General features: G+C 34.9%; 1 protein-coding gene across 4 annotated transcripts; it reads left to right on the top strand.

Annotated features, from left to right (window-relative positions):
• Window positions 1–4,869: 4,869 nt before the first annotated feature.
• On the top strand, window positions 4,870–16,210 carry mpz (myelin protein zero). Of its 4 annotated transcripts, none has more exons than XM_051129582.1 (6): window positions 4,870–5,040; window positions 6,431–6,594; window positions 8,562–8,775; window positions 9,429–9,558; window positions 10,132–10,180; window positions 14,519–16,210. In XM_051129582.1, exons 1-6 carry the CDS (start codon window positions 4,995–4,997, stop codon window positions 14,525–14,527), a joined length of 612 nt encoding a protein of 203 aa, XP_050985539.1. In that variant the 5' UTR covers window positions 4,870–4,994; the 3' UTR covers window positions 14,528–16,210. The 4 variants fall into 4 exon arrangements, with proteins under 4 accessions (XP_050985539.1, XP_050985512.1, XP_050985521.1 ...); XM_051129555.1 differs by having other exon boundaries at window positions 13,068–16,210; XM_051129564.1 differs by lacking the exon at window positions 14,519–16,210 and adding an exon at window positions 12,793–13,124.
• Window positions 16,211–19,600: the final 3,390 nt, after the last annotated feature.

Raw genomic sequence — 19,600 nt, 5'->3', positions numbered from 1 at the left:
TTTCTCAAAAATGCAAGTTTATATCGCAATTCTGACATTTATCTTGCAATTCAGATTTTTTTTTCTTGAAAATGCAAGTTTTTATCTCGTAATTCTGACTTTTTTCTCGCAATTCTGACTTTCTCTGCAAATGCGAGTTTATATCTCATAATTCTGACTTTATTCTCGAAAATGCGAGTTTATGTCTCGCAATTCTGACTTTTTCTTACCTTTTTATCTCGCAATTTTTTCTCAAAAATGCGAGTTTATATAGCAATCCTGACTGACTTTTATCTTGCAATTCTATTTTTTTTCTTGAAAATGCCAGGTTATATCTCGCAATTCTAACTTTTTTCTCAAAAAAGTGTTTATGTCGCAATTCTGACTTTTATCTTGCAATTCTGATTTTTTTTCTCAAAAATGCGAATGTAAATCTGACTTTTTCGCGCAATTCTGACTTTCCCCGCAAATGTGAGTTTATATCTCATAATTTTGACTTTTTTCTCGAAAGTGCGAGTTTATATCTCGCAACTGTCTTTTTTTTTCTTGCAGCTCTGACCTTTTTTCTCTCAGTTGTGAGTTTTTCTCACAAATGAGAGTTTATATCTCACAATTGTGACTTCTTTCTCACAATTCTGACTTTTTTTCTCGAAAATGCAAGTTTATAATGCAATTCTGACATTTTTCTCCCAATTCTGACTTTCCTCTAAAATGCGAGTTTATATTTCACAAATATGACTTTTCTTGCAATTCCGACTTTTTCTTGCAAATGCGAGTTTATATCTCACAATTCTGACTTTTTTATCTTGCAATTCTGACTTTTTTCTCGAAAATGCCAGTTTATATCTTGCATAAAGATAAAAAGTACCAATTACCTTTTTTTAAATTATTTTTATTCAGTGGCAGAAATGGGCTGCCATAGTATGCACTGTTGCTCAAAAATCTGGGGTCTTATTATTTCTTTTGCAAAAACATTATTACATTTATTCTACATGGACAAATTAAGTTGAAGTGAAGTATCCTGGAAAAAAACAATTGAAAAAAATTAAGCAGCACAACATTGATAATAATAATACATAAGCAGCAAATTGGCTTATTAGAATGATTGAAGGATCATGTGACAGTGGAGACTGGAGCAAAGATGCTGAAAATTAAGCATTTCACTGCTGGAATAAATTTTCATATATGTTTAAATAGAAAACACTTGTAATAAGGTTTTGTAATTTTACTGTATTTTTAATCAAATAAATGCAGCCTTGGTGAGCATGAGACCTCTTTGAAATACATTTAAAAAGAATCATACCAACCTCAATTTTAGAATGGTAGAGTATCTAAACTGCAGCAATAAGATGCTTTTAAATTGATTTAACTCAAAACTGGCTTAACTGTTTTTTTTTCCTAGCAAGAAAAGCTTTGCTGAGATAAAGAATCAGTTGAGCCATTCACCTACTGTGGTTTTGCTAGTTACGAAAGAAAGGTAAGCACAACCAACTTATTGGAGACCAAAACACATTTGAAGTTTGTGATCTGCACTGTATATTCAAAAGCTGCCAATTCTCTTTAAAAATTATCACTTTTATTAAAAAGCTACGCCTGTGTCCTCATATCAACTCGTGTTTATATCTCCCTCTCTAATATGTTTTGTCCGTTTTAATGCCATTTTACTGGAAAAAAAGAGGAGTGGGTGAGAGACTGGAGGCGGAAAGAATGCAAAGCTTTGTCTGTAGACACAACGATGGTGGAAGAGAGAGAAAGCAGCTCTAAATTAGACCCGCCCGCTCACCCCATGTCTTTCTGTCTGTCTCTCTCTCTGTATTGTTGTGTCTGGAAGACGTCAGCAGAGGAGAGGAATCCGAAGAGAGGGAGAAATGGAAAAAGAGAAGGATGAAGAAAGAGATGTCTTTGTCCCATAAACATGTCCTGGTGAAAGGGCAGCGAGAGGAGAAACAGGGTCAGGGGGTGACTCTCTCTCCCTCGCTGTCTTTCTTACTCTCTCGCCCCATCTTTCTTTTCTGCTTGATGTGATGTTGTTATCATCATGCATTCATTTAACATGTTTGTTGATGAAGGAATAGTTCTTAAAGGGATAGAGATTAGCACAAGTGACACCAAAATCATGGATTCAGTAGCTAGGGAATACATGAACTGAAAAGATGGATACATTGAATGCAATGTATGTCGCTTCAGATAAACACAGCTGCCAAATGCATGAATTTAAATGCAAAACTGGAAAAAATATGTCATCATTTATTCACTGTTATGTCATTCCGAACCTGAATGACTTTCTTTCTCATGTAGTAAACAAGAATTTTTTTTGTACAGAAAATGGAAGTAACTGGTAACCAAAATGACATGATGGTGAGTAAATAATTACAATTACCTGGCATTTTTTATAGACCAAAAAAAAAAAATCTATATCTATATCTATCTATCTATCTATCTATATCTATCTATCTATATATATATATATATATAAATGTTTTGTATATATGTACATATTTGATACATCAACTTTTATGAGCTCATACTTGAGGAGGGGCATATTTTTTAATATGCAATTTATTTATTATTATTTTAATAATATGGATTTTTTTTATTATTGTTATATCCAGAAAGTGAATATTTGAATACCTGTAATCACTAAGAACAGTATAGCAGATTACTTAGGCTACATAAAATGCATATAATTATTAGTTCTCACAATATTTCCCTATATTTTGCCTTTTACAAAATTATGAGTTTGTGTCGTAATTCTGACTTTACAACTAGAAAAAGTCAGAACTGCGAGGTAAAAAGTAGCAATTACCTAAGTTTTTATTCAGTGGCAGAAACGGGCTACCATAGTATGCACTATTGCTTAAATATATAGAAATTATTACTTTTATTTGTCATGGACAAATTAAGTTGAAGTGTTAGTCAAAAGTTTGTCAAAAATGTATAATTATAACTATATTATACTAGGGCTGTCAAATGATTAATCGCAATTACTTGCATACAAAATAAAAGTTTGACTTTGCCTAATAAATGTGTGTGTACCGTGTGGAATTATTATGTATATATAAATACACAAAAATTAATGTATATTTAAGAGAAATATGTTATTTATGTACAAAATATTTTTATTTATATATAAATTATATAAAAATTTATAATAAATACCTATACTTGTAAATATTTCTTAAAAATATACATAAATGTGTTTGTATTTATACATAATAATTACAAACAGTACACACACATATTAGGCAAACTCAAAATTTTACTTTGTTATGTGATTAATTGCGATTAATCGTTTGACAGCCCTAGTATAATATAGTTATAATTATACATTTCTAAAACTTAAAAATGTGTCACTTCAACTTAATTTGTCCATGACAAATAAAACTAATAATTTATCAAAAAAAAAATCTTTATATATATATATATATATATATATATATATATATATATATATATATATATTTAAGCAATAGTGCATACTATGGTAGCCCGTTTCTGCCACTGAATAAAAACTTAGGTAATTGCTACTTTTTACCTCGCAGTTCTGACTTTTTCTAGTTGTAAAGTCAGAATTACGACACAAACTCATAATTTTGTAAAAGGCAAAATATAGGGAAATATTGTGAGAACTAATAATTATATGCATTTTATGTAGCCTAAGTAATCTGCTATACTGTTCTTAGTGATTACAGGTATTCAAATATTCACTTTCTGGATATAACAATAATAAAAAAAATCCATATTATTAAAATAATAATAAATAAATTGCATATTAAAAAATATGCCCCTCCTCAAGTATGAGCTCATAAAAGTTGATGTATCAAATATGTACATATATACAAAACATTTATATATATATATATATATATATATATAGATAGATAGATAGATATAGATAGATAGATAGATAGATAGATATAGATATAGATTTTTTTTTTTTGGTCTATAAAAAATGCCAGGTAATTGTAATTATTTACTCACCATCATGTCATTTTGGTTACCAGTTACTTCCATTTTCTGTACAAAAAAAAATCTTGTTTACTACATGAGAAAGAAAGTCATTCAGGTTCGGAATGACATAACAGTGAATAAATGATGACATATTTTTTCCAGTTTTGCATTTAAATTCATGCATTTGGCAGCTGTGTTTATCTGAAGCGTGTTTATCTTGTTTATCTTGAATTTGGGAAATGAAAACCTGTTTGTCCAAATAATGGCAGGTGGAATGCTCAGGAAACCTGTTTGGAAACATCATTACATTATTTGGTGATGCTGTTGGCACATAAATTACACCCTTCACCTTTCTATCCATCGTCCTTTTCTGTTCCGGTGAATGTGAGTGGCAGGCAGATGGCGACCGGGTCAGGACAGGTGAGATGAAAAAGACCTGCAGCTCATTGTGTTTTCAGACCGGCGGCTTCTCAGGGTATGTTTTGTTTATAGAGGCGAATCATCAGCATAAGAGAGGAAGGATTACAGACAAACAGCACTCAAGCGTGACAGGATAAGGAGAAGGAAGGTATCAGAGTATTAAACCAAAGATACACACACATATACACAGTGAACTCCAAACACAATCTGACTCACTTAGAGATTGTCTTTCTTTATTGCTGCAGTGTCTTTGTCCTTCAAATTTGATCTTTCCTTGTCAAACAGATGCTGCGATGCTTTTATTAACTGGCTGGAGAGCAAGAGAGGATTCATTCTCAGGTTATTGTATCACTTGTCCTTTCTATATCGTGTTCATAGACAGTCTTTTAGAGGGAGACAGAGAGAGAGAGAGAGAGAGACTATGGTGTCAGGGATGGGGCCAAAGAGAAGGCAAGAGATAATGAGGTGGTGGAGGTGGGGCTTAAGTTTGGGGTGTGGTTTGGTATAAAGTCCAGGACTCAATAGTCTCATCTTGATGCCCTCTGGTCTCATTCCCTTCTTCCCTCCATCTCTTCTCCTTTCTCCGTCCCTCGCTCTCTCGGAACCCCTCACATAGTGACCTGCGGGGAGATCGGAGGGAGATCATGCTGTCTGTACTGGCACTGACGTCCGTGGTGCTCTTGGGCATAGGTAAATACATTTCATCCATCTTGCATTTCAGCATTTTGTAACAACAAAGCAAACAAACTAACTTTGAAGCTAACCAGAAAATGTGCAGAAGTCCTTCTTATACAACATGACAGAATTATTGTACTGTACGTTGAGACTCACCTGTGGTTTGTACACCTGTTGCCTACCTGTTCAAAACTGGCCAGGTTTGAGAGATGAGGTAGATCAAAAAGGTCTGATCTCATAGTCAGAATAGAAAGACTCTTTCCTTAATTTTACTGTTTTTTTTTTTGTTTGTTTGTTTTAAATAGAGCATTTTATTCTTTTAATTACATCTGTAACACTTTAGTTCTTTTGGTTATTTTTTTTTCTAAATGTAAAACAGATATTAAAAAGAATAAACTGCAGAATCAAGGACATTACAAAAACTAGTATTTTTTTCCAATTCTATTTTTTTCTAATAAATTAGGTTTATTTTGTATTATTTTGTATCAATTTGATGAATTTAAGATTTTGTAATACTTTCTAATGTGCACTTGAAACGCAAAAAGCATTCAAATGCTGCTTTTTATGTTACCATTTTTTGTTTTTATTATTCAATAATCTTAATTTTTTAATGTTTTTTAAAGAAGTCTCTTCTTTCTCATCAAGCCTGCATTTATGTGATCCAAAGTACAGCAAAAACAGTAAAATTTGGAAATATTTTTGCTATTTAAAAGAAGGCATGTATTAGATAAGTAAATATAGGGAAGTAAATATAGAAATTAATTATTATTTTTTTAAAGTAAGGATGCTTTAAATTGATAAAAAGTGATGATAAAGACATTTATAATGTCAATAACAAAAGATTTCAGATAAATGCTATTCTTCTGAACTTTCTATTCACCAGAGAAACCTGAAAAAACCTACTCAGCTGTTTTCAACATAATAATAATAATAATAATAATAATAATTTTTTGGAGCAACAAATCAGAATGATTTCTTAAGGATCATGTGACTGGAGTAATGATTCTAAAAATTCAGTTTTGAAATCACAGGAATAAATTATATTTAAACATTTATTTAAATAGAAAACAGTTATTATAAATAGTTAAAATACTTACATTTTTTTTGTTGTTGTTGTACTTTGCGTCAAATAAATGCAGGCTTGGTGAGCCAGAGGAGACTTCTTTAAAAACATTAAAAATCTTACTGTTCAAAAACTTTTGACTGGTAGTGTATATATAATTATTTTGAAATTGACTTTTAAATTTTTAAAGCTGTTCTTAAGATTTTTTTTTTTTTAAAAAGATTATTATTATTCACATATTATTTGACTTTCACACCTCTAACATTACAGCTTTATTCATTTTTTAGATATGCGTCCCTATGTAGGCTAGTATTTTTCACTCTGTGTGTTTGTATGCTCCAGCCTCTCAGACCACGGCTATTGTTGTGTACACAAGCTGGGAGAGACATGCGCTTGTGGGCACAGACGTCAGACTCTCCTGCTCTTTCTTCTCTTGGCAATGGACTTCTCCAGACGTAACCTTCTCATGGCACTACCGTCCAGATGGAGCTAAAGACAGCATCTCAGTGCGTAGAAACAGTGCATGCAGAAACTCACTGTTTAAACACACGGCTACACCTTTTCTGTTTTAGAGTTATGTTTTTTAAAGTGATAGTTAACTCAAAAATTACTTATTTTATTAACTCAACCTGTAAACTAAACCCATATAGGATATTGTAGCATGGAGAACACATAAGAGATATTTTGCAGAATGTCCATGCCTCTCTTTTCTGTACACACCATCCACTTTCACCTTATGTAAAAGAGGGGTCAGCACAATCTGCTAAATGTCTTTTTGTGTTCCTTTGTAAGAGAGATAGTTACACAGATTTGAAAGAACATTTTGTTTGTTTTTGGGTGAACTTTATCTGTACAGACAAATGCACACAGAACTAATTTACAGAACATTTTATAATAAATATATCAACTAATCTGCATCTAAGGGCATATTAATTGCACATTTAATTTTAGATCATGTATTTTTGAATACCGGACCTGTTTCTGAATAGTTAAGCATTCTTCAGCAAAACAAGGCAACAAAGATATTTCAACCACATCAAAAGAAGGACATATTCACATCACAGCTTTATTTGACTGGATGTCTTATTGTAGGTCTACCTGAAAATAAAATAAAAAAGGCAGTGCTTGCTTGAGAGCAGCTACTTCAGTTTCACAAGTTTTTAATAATTATTTTAATTTGCAATTACAGCATGAAGCCTCATATTATGTAGAGTATGTAGTGTGATTGCATTTCCCTAAACCTGTTAAAAGGTGTATGCACTGGTAGTGTAATTCACATATCTGCATGAAAACATGCCCACCCCTTGGGAATAATATCTATGTGTCTGTGTGGTTTGTAGAGATAATTACCATGCAAATAGAAATATTAGGTCCTTGTGGGTGTAGTTCTGCTTTCCAAATTGTGTTGTGCCGTGCAAGTCCTTTAGTTGGCCAACTGGCTGCATTAATTTCTGGATGCTTGTTCCTACAGGTAATTCCGGTAGTTCAAAATCTAATTTTATTTTTTCTATGCAATGAAACAGAGGGAATTGAATGGTATGACTTTATTTGATTTATAAAAAAAGTTTATCAGTATAATTATTAAATCAAATCTGTAAAATCACATTATACACTAAAAGTAGTTTTGCTGTGAAGATTCTCTGCTTTCTTTTTAATTGATGCATTTGTTTACATGTAGTTTTAGATTCTATGATAAGATACACAGTTGAGGTCAAAAGTTTACATACACAAAGGACAACTGAGACTCATATGCAACTTTTACAGAGGGTTCAAACAGTCAATGATGCTTCAGAAGGAAACATGATGCATTAAGAGCCACGGGGTGAAAACTTTTGGAATTTGAAGATCAGGGTAAATTTAACTTATTTTGTCTTCCGGGAAACATGTAAGTATCTTCTGTAGCTTTTGAAGGGCAGTACTAAATGGAAAAAATATATTTAGGCAAAATAAGAAAAATGTACACATCTTCATTCTGTTTAATAGTTTTCAACCCCAGCTCTTAATGCAAAATGTTTCCTTCTGAAGCATCAGTGAGCATTTAAAACATATGTAATAGTCCTTCAGTTGTCCTTAGTGTGAAAAGATGGATTTCAAAATTATATAGTCACTGTTGGAAAGGGTTCAAATACACAAAAATGCTGAAAAACTTGACTCATGAACAACTATCACAAAACAAAACAAAACAAAACAAAAACAAAAAATCACAGCTGTGGATCATTCAGGTAACAACACAGTATTAGGAATCAAGCGTGTGAAAACTTTTGAACAGGGTCATTTTTTTGTTTTCTCTTTTGGACTATTATGTAAATGTGTTTTATGTGAAATATCTTATTCAGGTCAGTACTAAAATAACATGCATTTTGTATGACCCCTTTTATTTTGGTAAAATAATTAACATTTTGCAGATTCTGCAAGGTGTAAACTTTTGACCTCAACTGTAGGATGATATTATAAGCTGTCTATCATTATTTAGATTTTCCACTACGGAGGCGGAGTTGCCTATGCGGATAACAAAGGCCCATTCCGGGACCGTCTGGAATTTGTGGGAAACCCAAATCGCCGTGATGGTTCTATCGTGATCAAGAATGTTGACTACACAGACAATGGAACCTTCACCTGTGACGCCAAGAACCCACCTGACATCGTTGGCCGCCCCTCCAGTGTTCGTCTGCTGGTGTTTGAGAAGGGTAACAGCTCACTATAAACATTTTTGTCTTCATCTACTAATAAAACATGATTTTAAAAACCAAAAATAGCTGCTTTGCAGCAAAACGCGCTACACAGGAAAACCATTCGGGTCCCTCTTTTGCTTTCCTCTCATGCTGCAGTTACTATCAAGACTGTTCTTTGCCTTTAGGCCCATCTTATTCCAAGGTGGCATACAAAAATCTAGGAGATCATATGGCAGGAGATGAAAGTTTGCTGCTAATGGAAGCAAAAAAATAACAGTAAAGCAAACAGTCCTGAGTGGTTTCCCTGTGTGGTCGTACATTTTTTTTTTCTCTAAGAGTACAATTTTCATGAAAAATAGCCATTGTTGAATCCACATGCCTCACACGGTGACTAATTCATCAAATAAATGCACAGGTGTTTTTGATTTTCCTCTGTTTCCCTTTTAAACTGTAAATTTAACTTCTTTTAGTGGGATATGCCGGCTTGGTTGCGCAGAAAAAATGAGAACATTTCCAGGTGGACATTGATTGATGTTGTTTGGAGTTATTTTACAGTAATATAGTTGTGTTCGTAAAAACCCACACCACACAAAACAGGTGCATTAAGGCAAATCAGTAGAAACTGTACAGGAGCACTTCTAACTTTATATTCTCTCTTACTCTTTCAGTTCCAGTCCAGGCTGGTGTGATAACAGGGGCTATTATTGGCGTAGTGTTGGGACTGCTGATCCTCATTGTGGCAATTTACTATCTGATGCGTTTCCTGGTCGCCAGACGAGTGTTCAGCTTGAGCATGAGGTCAGTCTGGGAGCATCTGCTCCCTCAAGCCAGACCCGAGCCTCTGCCCGGCCTCGACACACACGCTCCTATTCACACGCACACGCTTACCACGACACAGCCCAGATCCCCACCAGTCACACATTTGCACAAAAACACACACGTCATGAGCAAAGCATTGACAGAACCCCCAACCAAACTGGGGGTTACTAAGTCACCTATTCTTGCATAGCTGGACTAATATAACTACTTTAAACACTGCACACTTAGACAGGAAGAGTGACATTTAAGCAGCCAACCACTGTTTGATTTGTTTTTATGTGCTTGTCCATTATAGCTATAATCTGTCCGTCTGTTTGAACAGTTGTTCAAGGTTGATACAACAAGCACTTGTATAGCAGAACTAATCACTAGACTTGCCAAAGTTTGTTGTTTACAAGTAGAACAGTATGTTGAGTTACTGTACATCTGTGAAAAAACAACTTTAAGCGTCTGAAACTAAAACTATAGGGCAACTACATAAGAAGCAGTTGAGTCCTCCTTCCACCAGATGGCCTTGTTGTTCATGCAATTTTTGTATTTTTGTCCCCTTAGTAAACATGGCAAGAAAGGCAAAGGAAAAGAAGGATCACAGCAAAAACAGGCAAGTGCTCACCTGAGTCCACCCTAAACATGCACATGTACACAAATACACATTCACGTGCACACATGCTTGCTAGTTTCTTGCGCTTTATTAAAGACCTCCTGTCCTCCAGTGGTCTCCCCCCTCTTTTATCTGTGGTTAGTATGACCAAGGTCCTTTTTAATACAAGTCAAGTCAGTGTATTTCCACACACCACCAGTCAAAAGTGTAGAATATTTAGGACTTTTGGGGTTGAATGTCTGTTATGCTCACCAAGGAGGAATTTATTTGATCAAAAAAATATTATTGCAATTTAAAATAACTATTTACTGTTTTAATATTTTTAAAATAGAATTTATTCTTATGATGCAAAGCTGCATTTTTTAAATGTCACATGATCATTAAGAAATTCTAATATGCTGATTCGGTGCTCAAGAAATATTTCTTATTATTAGCAATGTTGAACAGTTGTTTTTTATTGATGTAGTTTTTTTATTTTATTATATTATTTTATTAACTTTATTATTATTTATTATTATTAAGTTATTTAAAAATAATTGTATTTAGCAAAATTGCATTAAATTGATCAAAAGGGACAGTAAAGACATTTATAATGTTTTAAGATCTATTTCAAATAAGTGCTGTTCTTTTGAACTTTCCGTTTATCAAAGAATCCTGAGGTGAAAATATATTCCACAAAAAAATATTAAGCAGCAAAAGCTGTTTCCAGCGATAATAAGAACCACTGTTAATAATTGAGCACAAAATCAGCATATTAGAATGATTTCTAAAGGATCATGCAACACTGAAGACTGAAGTAATGGTTTCTGAAAATTCAGCTTTGCCATCACTGGAATAAATTACATTTAAAAATATATATAAAAAAATGCAGCCTTGGTGAGCATAAGATTTATTTATTTTTTTGAACAGCATAATAAATTCTTATATATTCCAAACTTTTGACTGTTAGTGTTTATTACGCTTAATTAAGGGTTAACCAGATACAATATATAATACAATAGTACTTTGTAGGAACAATAATTGTAATAAACTGTAATATAAAAAAGTAAAATAAAATAGTTAATTTACATTAATAAATAAATATGATTTAATAATAAAAATAAGCTCTAAAAAAAAAAAAAAAACATCAGGTTCATGGAAGTCAAAACTCCAATTAAAGCTACCTCAGTGTTTGTGCTCCTGTCTGCATGCCAGTTTATGAAGCCTCATTCGCAATGCATGTAAACATACTTATAATCCAGTACATGTCTAGACTAGAGTAGCTGTACCTCATCAAAAATAGAAGCAGTGGAGATCTGGGATATAGCATTGGTGTCAAAACTACATTTCTTGAAGGATGCAAGTACACAGGCATGTTTGTTGTTGCTACATATACTGCAATTGTGTGCAATAAGCCATGTGGAGAAATAGTAAAACAATCCTTAAGATACCTATGGGCGATATTAAATTTTAAACCGAACCAAAATCAAAAAACGAAAATTGATTTGTGGTCCAAATTTAGGGAATTTAGGAATTACCATATCAGTGTCATAGAGCTGGCAGTCAAATGGAGCTCATACATCTTTTTCTCTGCTAACGTGCCATTCATTTACATACCACCTTACTTTCTCTTTCTATCCCTCTGGGTTTATTTTCTTCTGTGCACTTTTCCACGCCATTATCCTTCACTTTCTCCATATCACTGATTTTTCTCCTCTAGCTGTCTCGTCCCCTCCCTCTCCTGCTGTCCTCCGTTCTCTCCACAGGTGAAGAGTAAAATGCTGTCAGACTGAATCATGTATCCACTTTAATCATGTATTATATCATGTCAAACACTATCATGTACAATCAAGCCACTGCATCTCATCTTTTACAGGAAAAAAACTAGCAGATTTCCAATCTTGTATTGTTTATGTTCTTTCTGTCTTTACTGCCTTTATTCTTTCTGTCATCTGTTTCGGTATACACTCCTTTTTTTGTGCTCCTCTGTGTGCGTCTCCTGTCAGCTTCACTCTTTCTCTTTCACTTCTTTATTTTTTGGTTCTGTCAGTGTAAACCCAGTCCACCCTCCAATATCCAGTGAACTGAATGCAGGTTGCAGAACTTTCAAATCCTATAGCGGAAACTTGCTGCATATATTTATACTACAAAAGCAGTCAAAAAGATAAGATGTACAGTAACTGTAAATCCTTCTGGGACATATTTCTAGATTTGATGTCACTTAAAGGAAAACAAGTTCTTTCAACAGAATTTTAAATTCTGTGGCTTAAACTTGTATTTACTTTGGAATATTCCTTTAAAGGTGAAGTGATTAATTTATGGACTGCTAGTAGCATCAAACGCAAATGACAGTATTTTTCCAAAACCCTGGCATAAACTCGTCTGGGTTACAAGAAAGTATTTTACATGAGAAAAATTATTCACTTCATCTTTTCACCACTATTCACTGCACCATTTCAGGTTTCTGACAGAACTGAACCTTCTTTATGAAAAAACAACAATAGATAATCAAACATGTTTCAGATTCCCAAGGGGTCAAAGATCAGCTGTTTAAAGATTCTTTTATTCAGGTGCTGTGATGTCACGCTATCACTCCCTAACTGGCCACTTCCTGTTTTGTCCTCCCTTTCCAGAAACCGAAAGTTCCCCTGGTGTTCATCTCCTTCTAACCACTCGTCTAGCATTTCACTCTCTTTTTTCTTCTTCTTCTCTTCTGTAATGAAACTACCTCCCTTATTCTGGTTCCTCACATCCGTTAAACTCACCTGACCATTCCCGCCTAATCCACATCTTCCCCCCCTCTCTCTTTTTCCTTCTTGCTTATCTCTCTATTTCTCTCTCTTTCTCTCTCTCTTTCCTCCCGTAGTGACTCACTCCTCCCCTCTCCACACTCCCTCTCTCTTTTCAGGCTTTGGCTGTGACGGATCCGGCCAAGCTGAAGGCGGCGGCATCAGAGAAGAAGAAACAGGAGTCTCGCAGGGAGAAGAAATAGGGATTGTGGAGCAGAGAGCTAGAGCTCCAGAGCGGGGCCGCCTCCACCCAGACCCAAGCCCAGGAAGAGGCAGCGGGGATGGGAAGGCAGGGCAGGGTTCTTATGACCATTGAGCTAGAGCTCACTAAAGAGGAAAAAGAGGGAGGGCAAACTAAAAGTCCCGCCGCGTTCTTTTCGCAACTCGCGCGCAAAATCGCTCTCAAGTGAGAGAGACGGGTATGAGAAGAGGGGGTGGTGGAGAGTTTTGGAGGTGAGGAGTTAAAGATGAATCTTTTGAAAACAGGAGGACAGGAGAGGGGTGAAGTTTGTCTCATATTAATTCTGACTGAAAAAAAAAACACTGTGTCCAATCTAGGTCGACAAGCTGCGACAAGATGTTATATAATTATAGTATATAATTATTATATATTAGAATTATATATAAATTGTGTTGCTTTATGTTCAGCTGTGTAGCGCCGCCCACATTAAAATACGCATTTAGTGAGGTTCAAAATTCTGAATAGCTTCTATTTTAAATTTCTCTACTTTAATACATTTTTTAATTATACATTCTATAACTGGCTTATCAATTTGATTAAAACTGAATTTTAAAAATGTATATGAATTTTAGAATATGTTAGTATTTGATTTGTCCCTTTTTTGCTTTAAAAAGCAGCGTTCGAGCTGCTTGAACTACCTGATGATGATTTTTTCCAGCAAGATTTTAGATGATCCAAACAGTTTCTTGAGCTCAAAGAAGCAAGAACATCTGGCTGTACAAAGGTGTTAAACTATGTATTAAACTACGAATAGTGCAGCATTTTAAGTTCTCATTTAAAGTCCTAAATCTTAAAACCTTGTGGGATTTCTTCCAGTTAAATCCCAGATTTTCAGTGTGGACTTTTGAACCCCACTCTAGTCGTATATTGTACATCTGTTCTGTGAAAAAGCGCTCGTTTTTTGTTTTCAGGGAGGTCAGACAAATTACTTGTCGCCTGAAAGTTGTTGTCTTGCACCTGGTTAGGACACAGTCTTTATAAAAAATAATAACAATAAAATAAATCACACATTCACAACAAAACCCAGAGCTGAGAGCCGTCCATTACGCACACACTGACAGTTTGTGAGAGCTGTAATCATGGCAGAATGGTGAAGATTTCCTCTTAAGTGACAAACAAATCTCTCTATACACACATGCAATCTTATACAAGAACACAATCCAAGCTGCACACTTTTCACACTTTGTACTTTTGTTAAAAAATGATTTTGGAACTTTATATTAACTGCCTTTTTTCTCATTCCCTCCCTCTCTTTCTCTGTTTTACTGCCTGTCGCTCTGTTTTTGTCTGTCTTTGTTCTTCCTATTCTCTAATCTCTCTTTCTTATAGCACTTCTGATACCTTTCTTTGTCTTTTTTTCAACTTTTCCATCTATACATTCACCATTCTTGTCATCTGATTTACTGGTGCTATTACATCACTTCCTGTAGGCCGGCCCCCAAAAGTAGCCTCCCCTTCCCTCCTTCTTTACTGAGAGCTAAATATAGCACTAGTTTTTTAGTCACAGAATCACACACACTTTCATTTCAGCCTCATAAAATTTGTTCATATTTCGTCCAACACTCACTAACATCTCATGTATCCATCAAGCAATTTTAAGTGCTACCCCAATAGGTTTTTGACAGGTAATGGAATCTGACTTAGAGTTGCAATGTGTTTTTGCTCTGACTGCAGTGACTGATATACCCGAAATGACGTCGATACTGTTGGCAGAGACACTCAAACACACGCTGTGAGAGTTACTTGATACTCTAAGTCAAATTCTCACGTCTGTCTACATAAGCTGTTGTCTGACAAACAGCTGATTATTTTAACACTCACTTGTAACTGGAGAACTATCTACAGTATGTCTCTCTTTTGTCCAGTGAGGGCCGGCTCCTATGGTTGCACTTTTTCCCTGACATCTCCACACGTATCATTAGCAAGGCCCATCATCGTTCCATCCCGAGTCATAGTTTTACTTCACCTCTCTCTAATCCTCCTCTAACTATCACGAATGCTCATCCACCACCACCTCTTTTCATCCCCTGTTTCTGCTGGTAAGAAAACCCCAGTGCTCTCTCCTGCCCCCTGCTGCCCACAGGAGAAAAGATTTTCATTCGGCCATACTGTCGCAAAAGCGTCAGTACAAAATTCACTTAGCTAGCTCTCTGCTGACTACGATAGATGCGTGTATGTGTAAGTTTTTAGTCTGATGATGTGTCTGTAACCTGTCAACGTTTTTGGGGAACAAAACGACGTAAAAACAACATTGTAGCAACATTCGTCACGTCATCGTTAGTAATGACAAGCTGTGCAGCAGCACCCTGGGACTGTTTGTGTGTTGGAAGCAGAAATGTAATAGAGTTTAATGATGTTTAATAATATTTCTGCACTTTCATTTGACTGACATGGCAGAATTCATGTGGTTGTTTCTTCATGAAAATGTTTACCATCAGGATGTTGAGTCCATGGAAAGTGATGCGGTGAGGGTGGACGGGTTTTTGGAAGTTTTTGAGAGAGAAATAAATTATGAAATACTTGGAAGAAGACTCGGACTGAACTCATATTCAGGTGAAAAGTCAAGCCAAAGTACAGTAAACATCTCTCGGTCTCACAGGATATGTTTTTCTGTTCAAGTCTTCATGTCTATGCATGGCAGCCCAAAACCAGAGAGGGGCTCTCATTGGGAATGCTAGGAAAAGCTATAGAACTGCAAGGGCTTGTGGGAAATATGTTTGTTAGCCTACAGCCAGATGCTTTTTATGCATCTCAGAGTAAATGTCGAGCAGCCACATGGTACCTGCCATTAAACTGTGTTTAAATATCGGGGAATTCCCATGTTGTATGTATTGTGCACCTGTATTGGTACAGGTCTATGTAACCGTTCTTTCTTCAAACTCCATTAAAAAGTCTAATTATTTTTTACTTTTATTTTGACTTTAACCCAGCTAACTTTGGTTTTCTGTAAAGTGTCTTGTAAAAAGAAAAATCTCAAGTTTAAATAATTTCAGAAAAACATCAATAAAAAATCAGATCCCTTGTGTGTTTTTGTGTGCACTGAAAGAATGAGCTGAATAACCATCAGATGAGTAAATAACTTTATCCACCTTACGTTTCCTGTAAAAGCAGGTGCAGCCATGTGTAGATCAATTTTATGGTCTGTTTTCACACCTCATCACAGTCATCAAGTCAAGACAAGTCACCATTATTTATATACCACTTTTAACAATACACAATTGTGACAAAGCGGCTGTACAGTGTTAAATAGGAAATATTGCATCAATAATGCAAAAGGGCAACAATAAACACTCAATTTTCAGGTAAAGGCAGTTCATCATTGGATTCAATGATGTCATCATCTAGCTCAGTTAGTATACATTCAAATAGTATACAATATTGTTTGAAGAAAGTGTCCCCAACTGTATCAGTTGGACATATTGGTGGCACTGAATGTAAACGATGCTATGGAACGAACAAAAACTTGCATATTTTGCTGATAATTGCTGCTGAAAATGATCAATTGTTGTCATGTTTTGGGCTGTACTAATTGGTCGGACATTAGTAGTGCTATAGGCTGCCAAAAGTTATAGCAAATAAAGAAGAAGAGGGCAAACAACTGTCTGAGGAACAAAAAAGGCATTTGTGGTTGGCCAAACTGAACCAGGATTACCAGGGCAAGAATCTTGACAACATTTATGCTTGTTCTTATCATTTCCAGTCAGGTAGGTGAAATATTAGGCTAATATCTTATTTAATCCTGCTCATACATATGTTTACCACCTATTAACTTTCGTTTGTCAAAATATTGCACCCTTTTCTTGCTTGCAAAGTCCTTCTCTATATGATTTAGCAGCTTTCACACGTTTTTTCGTAGTTTAGACAGCATAAAATAGCAGAACAACATATTCAGTAATACATTAACCATGCAATCAGTGCTGTTGTTTACATCCGAGTATCGCCAGTATGGCCGCGTATCTGGGTAACTGAGCAAAACATGACGTCTTGCTTCTCCCTTGAAGAATAAGGTGGATAAAGTATAGTTATAGTTAAAGTATAGATGTAGCCTAATAAATACATATATTAATGTAAGAACTACATACCTGGGAAGGTAGGAATGTAAAAAAGAAGTTTCTCTGCAAATTAGTGTGACTCTTGTTTACTCCCATCTCGTGTGTTCTGGCGCAACACTACCTTTCAATGTATCCTTTTACCAGTGGTGGGCAGTAACGAAGTAGTTGTACTTCGTTACTGTACTTAAGTACATTTTTCAAGTATCTGTACTTTACTGGAGTAGTTTTATTTTGAGTAACTTTCACTTTTACTTCACTACATTCCAAAGCGTAAGATCGTACTTTTTACTTCACTACATTTAAAAAAAACATATTTTTACTCCTTATAATATATCACGTGCTCTGAGACGCACAAGCGGTGTCTGATTCATGAACAAACTGATTATTTTCAATGAACCTGTTAAATTGATTCGCCAATCGCACCAGACGATTCATTCACGAATTGGAATGATCCGATTGCAGCTGTTCTCGAGTCGACAACTCATTGATTCAAATGATCCGTTTAGAGCGAGTCTCCAGTCAACTGAATTCACAAGTAAGAACCGGGAGATCTTGTGCGCGCACGACTGATGCTGCGAAAAGTAAGTTACTAATGTCGAATTTTAGGATTAATTATTATAACTGAAAATCATATTTAGGTCAAAGCTGTCCGTTGTTTGTGAATTACATCTGCTGTAAAAAGTTGTCTGTTTAAGCGCACTGAAATGTTTGAATTCAGACACATCAAAAACGAAAAATTTAAATAACAGCTTAAATAAAATAACTCTTGCACGTTCATATTCCTCGCTGATGTAACGTTAGCAGTTATTAAAATGCTACGCATGTCTGTTTTTATATTGTTTAGCAACAGTATACATTTTTATATTGTTTGGATCAGCTAGAGTAGACAGATATGAACGTTTATTCAACCATACTGAAAATGATTAAGTAAATATTGTTAGCTAATGCTAACTGTCTAGCTGCTTGCTGGTGCTAAGTTGAGATAATTTTTAGATATAAAGTCCACATATTTTTATTCAACCACCTAGATAGATTAACATCCGAGGGAAAAAGAAAGGATGTGATGTTCAGGTCATGGTAACTACAGTAATTATCAAAGTGGAAAGTGATGCTCTCTGGGAACATTTGGCCAGGGGTGTTTTTACACAGACAATATTTGAAAGGAAAATATCATTATGTAAATATAATTATATTTTCCTTAAAATGTCCTTAAAATGTTCTTGCTAACTTCAGGCCATATTCTCACGTTATGCAAAACAAGCTTTAAAACACACTTTTTTCTTGCTGGTGAAATATGATGGTCAAATCTGTTTTCTCTCAGGTACATTTCAGTGTAAGCTTCACATTGAATATTACTATATCACTCTCGTCAACATAGTCCATATCAACAACAAAAATGTATTTTTTGGGGAAAATCCCAAATATTCTGAGCAGTAGGATTATAAAAAAATATGTGCTAATATAAAATTCAATTAAGTAGCCTATATAAAATTGCAAAATAAATCTATCAGTACTTTTTTACTTAAGTCCATAAAAATCGGGTACTTTTGTACTTTCACTCGAGTGAAATTGAAAGAGGAGCACTTTTACTTTTACTGGAGTAATATTTTATTATACGTATCTGTACTTTTATTCAAGTACTCAACTTGTGTACTTCGTCCACCACTGCCTTTTACATACATTTAAAACCAAAAGTATTTAACGACAATATTACGTTTTCTCCGTTTACTGTACTTGTCGATAAAAACCAAACGCTCGATCGAGTCTTGTTGTTATGGTTACTACCTCTGGAACACTTCTATTTGTGAGTGCCTAATAACTTACCAAGTGAATATACGCACTGAATGTAATGTTTATGGGTAGTAAAATGTTTGAAAACGCAGTTGAAAGGTTTCTTGTGTGCTGTAGAATTAAAGCAAAGCACACTTTATGATTAGGGTGCAAAAGAGTGTGCATACGTTCAAAAATGACACATTTTAGTTGTCAACTAATTGTCAGTAGGCCTAAAAGGACGTGGACACTGGAGGGCAAATGCAAGAGAGGCAGACGAAAGAACTCCTGGCGCCGGCCTGTAGGACGAGAACTAAAAAGAACCTGAACCACACTTACACAGGAGTGGAAGACTATTGTTGCTGCCCCGCTTGACAAGTATGCAAGTAAGCTAAAAGGACGTGCCTAACCTCGTTAAAAATATTGATCGAACCAGTGTTTAAAAAATCGTTTCTATTTGAATCTATTTTCTGTGGAGTTTAAACCCCATTTTACTTAATAAAATCCTTATTTGTGTATTTTAAAGCAATAAACATACAAAATTAAAGTAAATTAAGTAAACAAGTATTGAACATCAAATAAAATGGTT

Source organism: Labeo rohita, chromosome 2 (genome assembly GCF_022985175.1).
Source record: "Labeo rohita strain BAU-BD-2019 chromosome 2, IGBB_LRoh.1.0, whole genome shotgun sequence".
Lineage (NCBI taxonomy): Eukaryota > Metazoa > Chordata > Actinopteri > Cypriniformes > Cyprinidae > Labeo > Labeo rohita.
This window is presented reverse-complemented; position numbering and strand designations above follow the sequence as displayed.

Coding starts and splice junctions, on each gene's coding strand:
- mpz (XM_051129555.1), top strand. CDS start 4,995: ATGCTGTCTGTACTGGCACTGACGTCCGTGGTGCTCTTGGGCATAG. Junction 6,595..8,561: donor GAGCTAAAGACAGCATCTCA/GTGCGTAGAAAC, acceptor ATCATTATTTAG/ATTTTCCACTACGGAGGCGG. Junction 9,559..10,131: donor GTGTTCAGCTTGAGCATGAG/GTCAGTCTGGGA, acceptor TTGTCCCCTTAG/TAAACATGGCAAGAAAGGCA.